Raw genomic sequence first — 12,622 nt, forward strand, 5'->3', positions numbered from 1 at the left:
ATGATTAACAGCATTCATAAAGTGACTTAGATTGAAGAATTACCCTGATAGGCATCAAGGTGAATAATATGCAATAATGTCTTGAAAACACTTAGTTTTATCTCACCACATGAAATCCATAAGAATGTTCAGGTATTTTAAACTCTATATTATGTTTCTCAAATACCAGAGTGAGAAGTGAAGACACACTATGGTCAATGAAGAATCCCCCCAAATTCCTTCTCCATATATAGATCATCCCTGAGGGGCTTAACACACTGTGATGTCAAATTCCTTCAACATATTAGCTACACAGTTATTTTGGTTTTTTGACCTTCTCTGCTATTTTAAAAGACAGAAAACATCAAAAACTCTAAAATGAAATAAAATGTAAAAAATCTGTAGTCCCCAATGCTAGAAATGAAGATCATGTTCAAGTTTTCACCATGAACAATGAAAGTTACCTTTAATTTGCTGTTTTATTCTCCACTCCCTTTTACTCAGAGTGCTTGGGAATCACATCAGGACCTTATAAGAATGGGTTTTCTATTAATATGTAGTGGAAGGTAGAAAAAAAGACACGGGTTGAGGAAGTATACAATATGATTCTAAGAAACATAAAATGAATATAAAACAAGTGTTTGGGATGAGCCAGAGTAGAGAAGGTATAAGACCTAAGGAATCATGACTACACCACTTTATAAATTCATGAAAGATTCCGTAAGTGACAAATTCCTTGAATTCATTTAATTTTAAACAATCTTTAATGACTGCTTTTTGAGATACACCTAAGAGCTGAGAGGAAAAAATATGTTTCTGATGTTAAATACAAAATCGTGCTTTGTGCCTCTCAACTAGAGGAAAGTAGCTACCATTGACCTAATACCATTAAAATTGTTTCTACAGGTTTCTTGCCTTTTTTTTTGTAGACACTGTATTTTAGAGTAACAAAACACCACAGTTGGTCAAGAGAAGCTGTATCTTATGGAAGAATGACACCTAATAGATTTAGATTAAATGGTATAATAAAGCCATAATTTTGCAATCCTTAATAAAATTATTGCTACAGGCAAGGATTACCAATTGACATAATAACCTTAAAAAGTGAATGGCTGGGAGTTCCCTGGTGGCCTAGTAGTTAGGATTCTGGGCTTTCATTGCCATGGCCTGCGTTCAGTCCCTGGTCGGCGAACTGAGATCTTGCAAGCTGCACGGCACGGCAAAAAAAAAAAAAATAGTGAATGGTTGATGAGGAAGTGGATATTGTTTGATACCAAAAGTAATATGACACGGATTATTTTTTTTTGTCTCAAGGGGGAAGCAATAGATGAATCAAGCTACCATCACCCTAATCCAATGATCAATTTTAGCATCGTAAATGGCAACAGATATTATTCATATCTTGATGTAACAAAGTATGGAACACACAGTATTGTCTCCGATGTATTCCAACCAAAGATATTTATCTTGAATCTAATCATCCTTTTTAGGTCAATTTTCATATTATTGGAGGTACAGGGAATAAGAGAACAGGTTAACGTCAACAGGAGGAGACAATGGGAAAAATTTGTCTACAGAATGTCTATGGTGCACCTGACCCAGTCAATGTCAGGTTTTGACTTACAGAAGACCAGATGCAATGTACAGTCCTGACTGGGTCCTGGTTTAGACAAACACGTAGTAAAGGACATTTTGGGAACAGCAGGTGAAATTTAAGTATAGACTGAACATTAGATAAAATTAAGGAACTTCTATAAACTTTATTAGCTATGTTGTTGATTTTGGCTACGTTCTTATTTTTAACAGCATAATGAAGGTTAAATTTTTCTAACCAACTCTACATGCCTCTTACAAAAATAACACAGTCATTCATGAACTCCCCCTCTTCTGAGGTGTGTCCACTGAGATGTCCAGTCATTTCTTATAATGAAGCTGCCAACAGAAAATGGCCTTTGGTAAGGGACTGGTACCCATAGTGCCCTGCTTCACCGGGTACTGCTAGAACTAGTCAGGGGAATTGGAACCATGAGAAGAAGTTTACATATTTTACTTCTGACTTAATCTTTTAAAATATTAAAAAATGAGTTTGAGGTTGTCAGAGTGGAATGTTGGGTCAAGGAGTCCCAAACAACATAACTTCAGCATCTTTAAGCATAATTCCTTAAAGGCATAATTCCTGTTTTTTCTATTTCTCTAAAATAGTCCTGCTTCATTAGTTCTCTTTATTGAGCTGATCCAAGAGAGGACAAATATAGCTGGAAAACCTGTTAGTCCACTTAAGAACATGTTTTTAAAATACAAATTTCAAGAGGGAGGGATTAGACACCAGAGTCTCCTATGCATGCTCTCTGTTTGAACCTTCTTCATAGATATTCTCTACCTGTGAAAGAAAAAGTGAAACAGAAGTAAACTAATTATCATAGTGGTCACAGTAATTCTCTAAAAGCTCTTCATCATCTTAGCAAATTTGTTATATCTGTGAAGCCTTATTGAATAGTAAAATAGGATGGAGCCATAGCTAATAATTTTTTTTATCCTAAACTAAAAAATACATATATATCAGATTCAGTGCTTCAGGTTCTTTTCAGAAAACCTGAAAGCCTGTAATACATCTTTTACATTATATATATATACATATATATTAAAGTTGGAAAGGATTTTAAATATGAATTATTCACTTCATTGTATAAATTTTCTTCTTTCATATTCACAAAATCTCAAAGTTGATGATGTGAATTTTAGCCCACACAAATTACCTTAGGGACATTGGAGCTAAGAAGATGTAGCAGCAAGAGGAAACAAAATACATTTTAGATATCAAAAAGCCATTTACTAGGTGGTTTTTTCACTACCAAAAAATATATTTTCTGAAATGAAGCTACTCAATGAAAAGGAGGAACGAGTGTTTTGGGAAGCTTGTTTTAATATTTATAAATTTATAATTTTCTCTGCTAGAATTATATTTGTGGGGATTTTCAAACATATGGGTTCTTTTTTTTTTATTTATTTAATTTTATTTTTGGCTGCGTTGGCTTTCTCTACTTGCAGAGAGCGGGGCTGCTCTTCCTTGTGGTGCGCGGGCTTCTCACTGCAGTGGCTTCTCTTGTTGCGGAGCACGGGCTCTAGGCGCATGGGCTTCAGTAGTTGTGGCATGTGGGGTCAGTAGTTGTGGCTCACGAGCTCTAGAGCGCAGGCTCAGTAGTTGTGGCTCACGGGCTTAGTTGCTCCGCGGCACGTGGGATCTTCCCGGACCAGGGATCGAACCCGTGTCCCCTGCATTGGCAGGCAGATTCCCAACCACTGAACCACCAGGGAAGCCCCAAACATATGGGTTCTTTTTTTTGACACCATATCTGTCTCTCCCTTTGCGTTGAGGTCATTCATCTTAAGGCTTCCTTAATGTTGTATACTACTTTCATTAACAATTCTTTCAGGAAGGAGTTGATATTCACTGAGCATGAGCAGGCTGATAGTTCAACTTGGATGGCATGTTTATTGAGGGCTTTGTCATAGAAAAGGAGAATCATTGGGAAGCTTCAAGTATGGAGAGATTTTAAGTGAAATAATAGAACTAAAACATGGAGCAAGATGAACAGAGGAGTGAAAACAGATTATTTGAAATCATAGATGGAGATGATTTCTAAATTATATTATAGAACCAAGTAAAATCTTAAAAGGACCCTGTGGCATCTACACCAAATAAATGAGAATCACTTTTAACAATGGTGACATATTTTATACATACATACACACAAACACACATACATGTTCTGGTCTTTCAGTGTCTTCATTTCACACAAAATGACATTTACATTTTAGGTACTTGGTAAATGTTTCTTCTGTATTGTTAACATATATTTCTGAGTCCCTACTACATACACAATACAAGAAAAAACCCTTGTCCATAAGAAAATTGTGAGTAAGTTTGAAACAAAATACATTTAATCTGCAGCATAGGATTAAGTGATGAATGAGTAAAAATAAGTCAACAGATAAAATGGGGAATTCCTGACTGGACTTGTTTTTATATGGATAATAAGAGTACTGGATTGTTATTATATAATTTAATAGCTAATATTTTTATTATTTTAATACCATTTATTGGATCGGGCTCTTTAATTACACACAATAGTTGTGGCACCATTATTTGATAAGAGTTATTATCCCCGTTTTACTGAAAATTGGTAACCTGAGAGCTTAATTGAGTTGTCTGAGACCACATGTCATAAGATTTAGAGTCTATTTGAATCCATTATTCTCTGACTGTGAAACACAAGTTCATCACTACACCATGATATTTCCCTCAAAAAATAATTACCTGAGCAGGAAACACCTACAAAAAGCTATTTAAGGTTTTTGACTGAGGAAATGAAATGCTCATCGTTACACCTTAAACACTAATTCTGGAATGGATTGGCGCAAAGACAGAACAGAGGCAGGGAGAGCTGCTAAGATTTTGTTAAAGTAGTTTATGCTTGATACCTGTTACCTGGTAGGCATTCAACTCCCTTAGAAAGAGACATTTTGTTAACATTTGCACTGTTAATATTTACACTGTTCAGCAATAAAACATTTTTACATTTATTTAAAAGCACTGTAGTTATGCTGCAATTTATTTTCCTTTAATCACCTGTGGGGGAAAAACTGAAAAGATCAGATATTTACATATCTCTCTTTTGGTTAAGATTTTTAGAAAAACAGTATCTTCTGAGGTTATTTCAGGGAGATTCCAAACTGCCTATGCATGTGCCTCAGATCACAATCCACACCCTTCCTCCGCCACCCGCCCCACCCTTTCTCATTCTTAAAATTCTTGCTTCTGCATTTCTAATTCCCAGCAGCCACCACCCAGTCCTTCGACAATTATATATTAACGACAAAAATGACACTAATCCAAATCACTCAAAATGTTTATAGGTAGCGATGATCATTACACACGCTAAGAGAAGTCAAATGGCATTTTCAGGGAGAAAGAAGAAAGTGAAGGCCAGGAATAGGAACGTGACCCAGAGGAAAGCTGAAAAGCTACTTTAATGACAAAGTGGAGATATATATCTTCAGTCCTTAGAGAAAACCGGAAGATGAGTACGATCGTTCCTGGACGGTGAGTGTACAGAGCCCTTGTGCCAAGGAAAAGCCATCCCCACCGCCAGGCTGGACACGTGATCCCGGATGGAGCCCATTAGCATGATCTCAGGTTGTAGCCCAGTGAGGAGCTCATGGATTGAACACGTGACCTATGAAATCCAATCAGACTGCAGTACGGGACATTTGAAACTTAAGAAAAAGCATCACATGGATTTTAGCAACCTAAAATCATTCATTTATGTCATCATTCGTTTACAATTTCAGTGTCTGTCCACTGTTTGACAATGTACTAAGTGCTAAATAACATTGGAATATGACCCGGAAGAAAACAGATTAAAACTGACGTTGAGAAGACTTACCAAAGGTCCCAGATGGCTCTAATATTGTGATTTCTCTTGACTTAACTGCACTGGGGCAATAATTAGAGGATGCATTCTTCTACAAGAAAATAAATCCATGCTCTACGCAGTCACATGCCCCAGTTCTACAGCTCTGGCCTTATTTTATTTCTCCTTTTTTTTTTTTTTTTTTTTACCTTCACAGCAGATTCCATATGCCTAATTTTAAGTTTCCACCATTTATTTCATTTTTAAAAAATCTTCCAAAATTTGCTACATATTTTGGAAACCAAAGAATATTTGACAAACTACCTTTAGTTTATCTTTAATATAACGTATATAGATACATATTGATTGATAATTAATTAATTAATAATGTATATAAATAATACAAACTCCTTAATATATCTCTCCAGACCACTAGATGAAGTTTTGTCCCAATGGGTGCACTTGTGAATGACTACTCATTAACTTTCAGCATGATGTTCTGTTTTCCCGTAAAGCTTCACATTTCCTTAAACTTTGCATACCTGGTTGTGTGTATTTGAATAATTTAAACCAAAGGCATTAAAACAAAATTAACATGCAAAATGCATTGCAATGCATTCCTTTGGTTCCAATCCATTATGTAATCATCTCAGATCTAGGACCATAGAATCACAGAAAATGGAATGTCCACATTTGTATTTTTACAAAAATAATTAATTCAACTTCACTGATCATCCTCTTGGGACACTGAGTGCATTAACATTTTAAACAATAATTCAAATCTCCCACCTCATTCATCTTTGTTTGTTGAACTGTCAGAAGTTTCACTTGGTAGAAACTGGAGTTTGTCAGATGTTCTACTATTCTGCTTTATCTCAATATGACTTTGTCTCTTCTCTTAAATTTCTCTAGCAACTAGCTGAGATTAGTTCTATTGCTTCATAGTATGGGCATGGCTAGGTCAATTCGGTTCAAATTCCAGTCTGCTCTTATTAGTTGTGTGACCTTAGGCAATTACTTAAGATCTCTGAGTCTTAGTTTCCTCATCTGTAAAGTGCAAGTGATAATATTTATCTATTTTATAATGTGAGTAATAAATCAGTTAAGATATATAAAGTACTTGGAATACGTCATGACAGTTAGTAAATAATAAAATATCCATGTCTAATTTAATTATTCATCATCACAATTATTATGTTACACCACAGTGATACTGGACTCTGTAAATATATATTTGCATATAACTATATATACATATATAAATATATATATGTATCAGCCTTTTTTGTTACTCTATCATTTGTTTTCCTTGTTTTCGTCTGGTAAGATGAGTCCAGGGATATGAATGCATGAATGAATGAATGAAGCCTTTCCTACCCACCACAATGCTGGCTGAACATCTTTCATGCTTGTCCACTTGTCCCTTCCGGGCTACTCCTGGCTAAGGAAGTAGTCAGGAGCTGTTCAGCATTTGGCAGGGTCGTCTACATGAAAAATGACAAACTGCTGAGGAAACAGATCTAAATGGGGACATCCTAGGAATCTAGCAGCCTTAGATAAAGAGAAAGGAGAAATTGTCTGGTTCTACAAAATTCATATTCACCAAAATACCAGCTCTTTTCAGAAATCTCTGTCAAGGTCACAACCATTCATCCATAATCCTTAAGGCATTTTAGTTCCCAGAACTAATCATATGCTTATGATGACCAGGGCACGCTATGAAGGGTTTACCTGAATTATCCCTCTTATTTTCTGTTTTCATATAAACCTCACATCAGTCTTGCATATGGGGACTATTATTATTCCCGTTTCACAGACTGAAACGGAAAACTGAGTCATAGAGACGTCAACTTGCTCAAGGTCACACAGTAGGAAATGGTATCTCTGAGATTCAAACTCCAGTCTCTCTGTCCCCAGAGCCTGTGCTCTCACCTACATGGCACACCCCGACTTACTGTTCTATGTCATACAACCAAACGTCATTTCTAAGAACTCCACCTAACGGACAGTTAGGTGAATCCAGAGGTTAAACTTTAAAAATGAAACTAACACAATGATAATAACTGACCTTTATGTAGCGCTTTATATTATTAAAAAACACTTTCAGATGCTAGTTCACGTTTGTCTTTCTCAACATTATGAAGTAAGAAGGCGAGGGTCGTTCCCATTGTTTTACAGATAACACTGAGCTACAGAGCATCGTCAAACAATGGGCTGTGCTTCAGACCATACAAGTGGAACATGGCATAGCAGGATTCCCAGTCAAGTACGTTCTTTTGTGACTTGGTAAATTTTTTTTCTTATGTTTTTATCACATGGCACAGAGCCCACTTGTCTGGCTTACAGTTTTGAAAACAATAGGTTAAACGTCTTTGCCTGTTTTACCTAAAGATATTATGACTGATTCCCACAGGCTTTCCTATTGTTCTGGTTAATTCACATCTTTTTTCAATCTAGAAACACTAGGACAGCCTCACAGAGACCAGCCATTCCCTCCCAGGAACCAAGCCTGGGATGCCTGATTTATCGCTGCCTCAGGTGGTACACTAAGGATGGATAAAGACAGGACAACAACATCACCCAAGGAAACAGACCACGCAAGAACTAACGTTCACAGTTCACCTGTATAGGTGTGTTGTAAAAAAATTAACTCATTGCCAAAGTCACGAGGCTCGTAATTCATGTGCCTGATTACTCTATTGGTTTCATAAATGCACCAAGACATAAAGTAAAGCAACATGTAAAGAGCAAGAAAAGTGCCTGTCCCATCGAGTCAGCGGCTACTGTGTTACTGCTGACACGTCCTTGACTCTTCTCTCTGCTCTGTAATTCCCTGCACTTTCCTTTACCTACACTGCCTCCAGGTGTTGATCTGACCTAGACTGTCCAAAGCCTTCTGGCAAGCTTTAAAATGAGCTAAACTTCCCCCTGTTGTCTGAACTATGAGATTTCCTCATAGTTGCTTACCTTCAACCCTTGGTGTATAGCTAGTCGACCTCAACAACAACAACGTCTCCAGCTATTTTTCTCCAATACTTTATTCATTACCTCTTTGACAATGGAAATGGAAAATAAAAATAGAAAAATTATGTTCCAAACATCATCTGCTCCCCCATCACTGCCTTCCTAAGTGTGCTTCCTCCCAGTCAAGGAAAAGTAACTGTGATAAATAATAAGTAATCCAACCCCACAGGCTTTCCTACGTCGCTACCAGTTCCTAGTTTACTATGTTATAACCTGGTTTGAACTCATGCTCTTTTCTTTGTACTTTTTTGAGCTCTTATTGTATACCAGACAATTTCCTAGATGCTGAGGTACTCAGTAGAAAAGGTAAAGTTCCCCGTTTAGGAGTGTATCATTTATGAAATTCTTATTTGGAAGCCAACAGATAATTAAGAGCTAGAGTGGAGATTTCTCCAAACTCGGTTAGAACTAAAGGACCACCTGACTTTCTCTGGGAGACGTCAATAGGTAAAGGTTTCAGGAAAAGGGGACAACATGTCAAGGGCAAGGAGGCTTATTCCTACAACCATGAAAGATTTGATAATCGCTAGAGTATGAAGGGTGAAGGGCAGAAATGTATGAGGTCAAGTTGGAAAAACTGACAAGGGTGAGAGAACAAAAGGTCAATATATAGTTCATTGAATATATTTCAATGTAATTTTGTTTGACCTTTCTTTCCCTCTTTCAAAACTATTCAGTGTCTCTTCTGTGCTAGGCATTATAGATAATGGGGAAGCAGTTACAGATTTCAAACAGGAAGCAATCAGATCAGATTGTCATAGCAGCAGGCTGATGACACCGCAGAGAGATGGGTGAAGCAGGTATAGTGCAGTGCAAGGTGGTAGGGCTGTCACTTTAGGGATGTGGCCATGGGGCTGGAGAGGAGTGAGATTACAGAAATGCATGGGAGGTGAATGAATAGGACTGGACGGCTGATGTGACTAAGGACAAGGCAGGAATTGAGGGTGACTTCCAGGTTTCTAGTTTGGATAACCACATAGAAAATGGAGTAATTTTCAATGAGATAAAGAATTCAAGAAGAGGAGGTTGGAGGGGGGAGGGGGGAAATAAAAAATAGGGGAAACCAGTGATGGTGTCGTGAAGGCAGTTTCGTACACAGCTCTAGAGAGCAGGACAGCGATCTGGGTTGGAGATAAAAACTTGAGTCTTCAGATAAAAGTTGAAGCTGTTGTACCGGGTGAGATGCCCTGCAGTAAATGCATGGAGCAGAAAAAGAATCTGGGCTAGAAAGAGTTTGAGGAAAAACAGCATTTTAAAGATAGACAGTTTGCTGTACAGCAGAAACTAACACAGTACTGTAAAGCAACTATACTCCAATAAAAAATAGTTTAAAAAAATAAAATAAAGCTAGACTGAACAAGAGGACCTAGAGACGTAAGAGAGGCCGTAAAAGCAAGTAATCAGGGAGTTTCAGTAAAGTAGCATGTTTCTAATGTTTTGAATGCAATAGCTCAAATAAAATATGAATTTAAAAGTGACTGACTTGGCAACTGTAGGTCATAGAAAGAGAAACTATCCCAGTAGCCATACTGGAAACTAAACATTAGAGGACTGAGAAAAGACTAACAGGAGAAAGAAATGGAGAAAGCAAGGGGATATTATTCTTTCTAGTTAGAGGATGAGGATGATAAATATTTATGGCCACCAGGGAAAAAAAAGGATAAATGGTCAAGGAAAAGTGTTTGTCGTTTTTAAACCGAGGGTGATTTGAAATAATAGTTTGGTAAAGAGGAAAAAAATTTAAATGAGAGTTTGAAGATTCAGGCAAGAGAGCCTTTTGCTTCTACTTAAGTCAAAAAAGTCTCAAGAGAATGTCCCTCCCACCTGAAAAATAAAACAAACCTGGATAATCTGCACAATCACAGTTTTTTATAGCCTATTTCAGAGCTAAGGTCAAAAGAAAGCATAATCCAATAAAATCCAGAAAATTATTATTCACTCCTGGGAGAGACCTTTATAATGTTTTACCATTTATATTTTTAAAGATATATGTCTTTCAATTTCTTTAAATGTCTATTGACTAGTTGAAGTAAAATTATAATAATAACAACGTATTGGAGGTCATAGTATATTTATAGAAGTAAAATATACAACACCAAGTGCACAAAGCATGGGATTTCACAGTTAGAAATATACTATTGTAAAATTCTTAAATTTTTTTGTGAAGTAGCAAAATGTTTTTGAAGGCAGACTATGATAAGTAAGACTAAGATACATATTGTAATCTCTAGAACACCATTAAAGAAAAAAATCTCAAGCCCAGAGATAAACCCACGCACATATGGACACCTTATCTTTGATAAAGGTGGCAGGAATGTACAGTGGAAAAAGGACAGCCTCTTCAATAAGTGGTGCTGGGAAAACTGGACAGGTACATGTAAAAGAATGAAATTAGAACACTCCCTAACACCATACACAAAAATAAGCTCAAAATGGATTAAAGACCTAAATATAAGGCCAGAAACTATCAAACTATTAGAGGAAAACATAGGCAGAACACTCTATGACATAAATCACAGCAAGATTCTTTCTGACCCACCCCCTAGAGTAATGGAAATAAAAACAAAAATAAACAAATGGGACCTAATGAAACTTCAAAGCTTTTGCACAGCAAAGGAAACCATAAACAAGACCAAAAGACAACCCTCAGAATGGGAGAAAATATTTGCAAATGAAGCAACCGACAAAGGATTAATCTCCAAAATTTACAAGCAGCTCATGCAGCTCAACAACAAAAAAACAAACAACCCAATCCAAAAATGGGCAGAAGACCTAAATAGACATTTCTCCAAAGAAGATATACAGACTGCCAACAAACACATGAAAGAATGCTCAACATCATTAATCATTAGAGAAATGCAAATCAATACTACAATGAGATATCATCTCACACCAGTCAGAATGGCCATCATCAAAAAATCTAGAATCAATAAATGCTGGAGAGGGTGTGGAGAAAAGGGAACCCTCTTGCACTGCTGGTGGGAATGTGAATTGGTTCAGCCACTATGGAGAACAGTATGGAGGTTCCTTAAAAAACTACAAATAGAACTACCATATGACCCAGCAATCCCACTACTGGGCATATACCCTGAGAAAACCGAAATTCAAAAAGAGTCATGTACCAAAATGTTCATCGCAGCTCTATTTACAATAGCCCGGAGATGGAAACAACCTAAGTGCCCATCATCGGATGAATGGATAAAGAAGATGTGGCACATATATACAATGGAATATTACTCAGCCATAAAAAGAAACGAAATTGAGCTATTTGTAATGAGGTGGATAGACCTAGAGTCTGTCATACACAGTGAAGTAAGTCAGAAAGAAAAAGACAAATACAGTATGCTAACACATATATATGGAATTTAAGAAAAAAAATGTCATGAAGAACCTAGGGGTAAGGCAGGAATAAAGACGCAGACCTCCTAGAGAACGGACTTGAGGTTATGGGGAGGGGGAAGGGTAAGCTGTGACGGGGCGAGAGAGAGTCATGGACATATACACACTAACAAACGTAGTAAGGTAGATAGCTAGTGGGAAGCAGCCGCATGGCACAGGGATATTGGCTCGGTGCTTTGTGACAGCCTGGAGGGGTGGGATAGGGAGGGTGGGAGGGAGGGAGATGCAAGAGGGAAGAGATATGGGAACATATGTATATGTATAACTGATTCACTTTGTTATAAAGCAGAAACTAACACACCATTGTAAAGTAATTATACCCCAATAAAGATGTTAAAAAAAAAAAAAAAGAAAAAAAGAAAAAATCTCCAGGAGGCATGATAAAAACATCAATAGAACAGATAAAATGGATACAAAAAAAGAAAAACCCGCCTACTTGATTCAGCACAAAACAGAGCAACAAAGAGCAGACAAGACAAATCAAATAACAAGATAATATATTTAAACCCATGCATATTAGTGATTTTAACAGATGTAAATGCTCTAAATATCCTTATACAAAGGAAGAGATTGTCAGACTAAATTAAAAATCTAAGACCAAACTATTCGGGCTGGCCAAAATGTTCGTTCGTGTTTTTCCATAAGACGTTAAGGGAAAAACCTGAAGGAACCTTTTGGCCAACCCAATATATGTCATTAACAAGAAACATACCTTTCACATAAAATTTTGAAAGTAAAGGAATGAAAAAGTAAAAACCATGCAACACTAAGCATGGGTAATCAGATGTGACTATATTAACATCAGA

General features: G+C 36.8%; 1 protein-coding gene across 1 annotated transcript in view; it reads right to left on the reverse strand.

Moving 5' to 3' along the window:
• Positions 1–2,314: 2,314 nt before the first annotated feature.
• LOC113631604 (orofacial cleft 1 candidate gene 1 protein) overlaps positions 2,315–12,622 on the reverse strand; it is an 82,132-nt gene continuing 71,824 nt past the window's right edge. Inside the window, 1 exon segment of the mRNA XM_027128176.1 lies at positions 2,315–2,359. Within this exon segment, the coding sequence (XP_026983977.1) occupies positions 2,315–2,359 (45 nt within the window).

The sequence above is a fragment of the Aethalodelphis obliquidens genome, unplaced genomic scaffold (genome assembly GCF_003676395.1).
Source record: "Aethalodelphis obliquidens isolate GAN/ISIS:26980383/991018 unplaced genomic scaffold, ASM367639v1 scaffold34, whole genome shotgun sequence".
Classification (NCBI taxonomy): domain Eukaryota; kingdom Metazoa; phylum Chordata; class Mammalia; order Artiodactyla; family Delphinidae; genus Aethalodelphis; species Aethalodelphis obliquidens.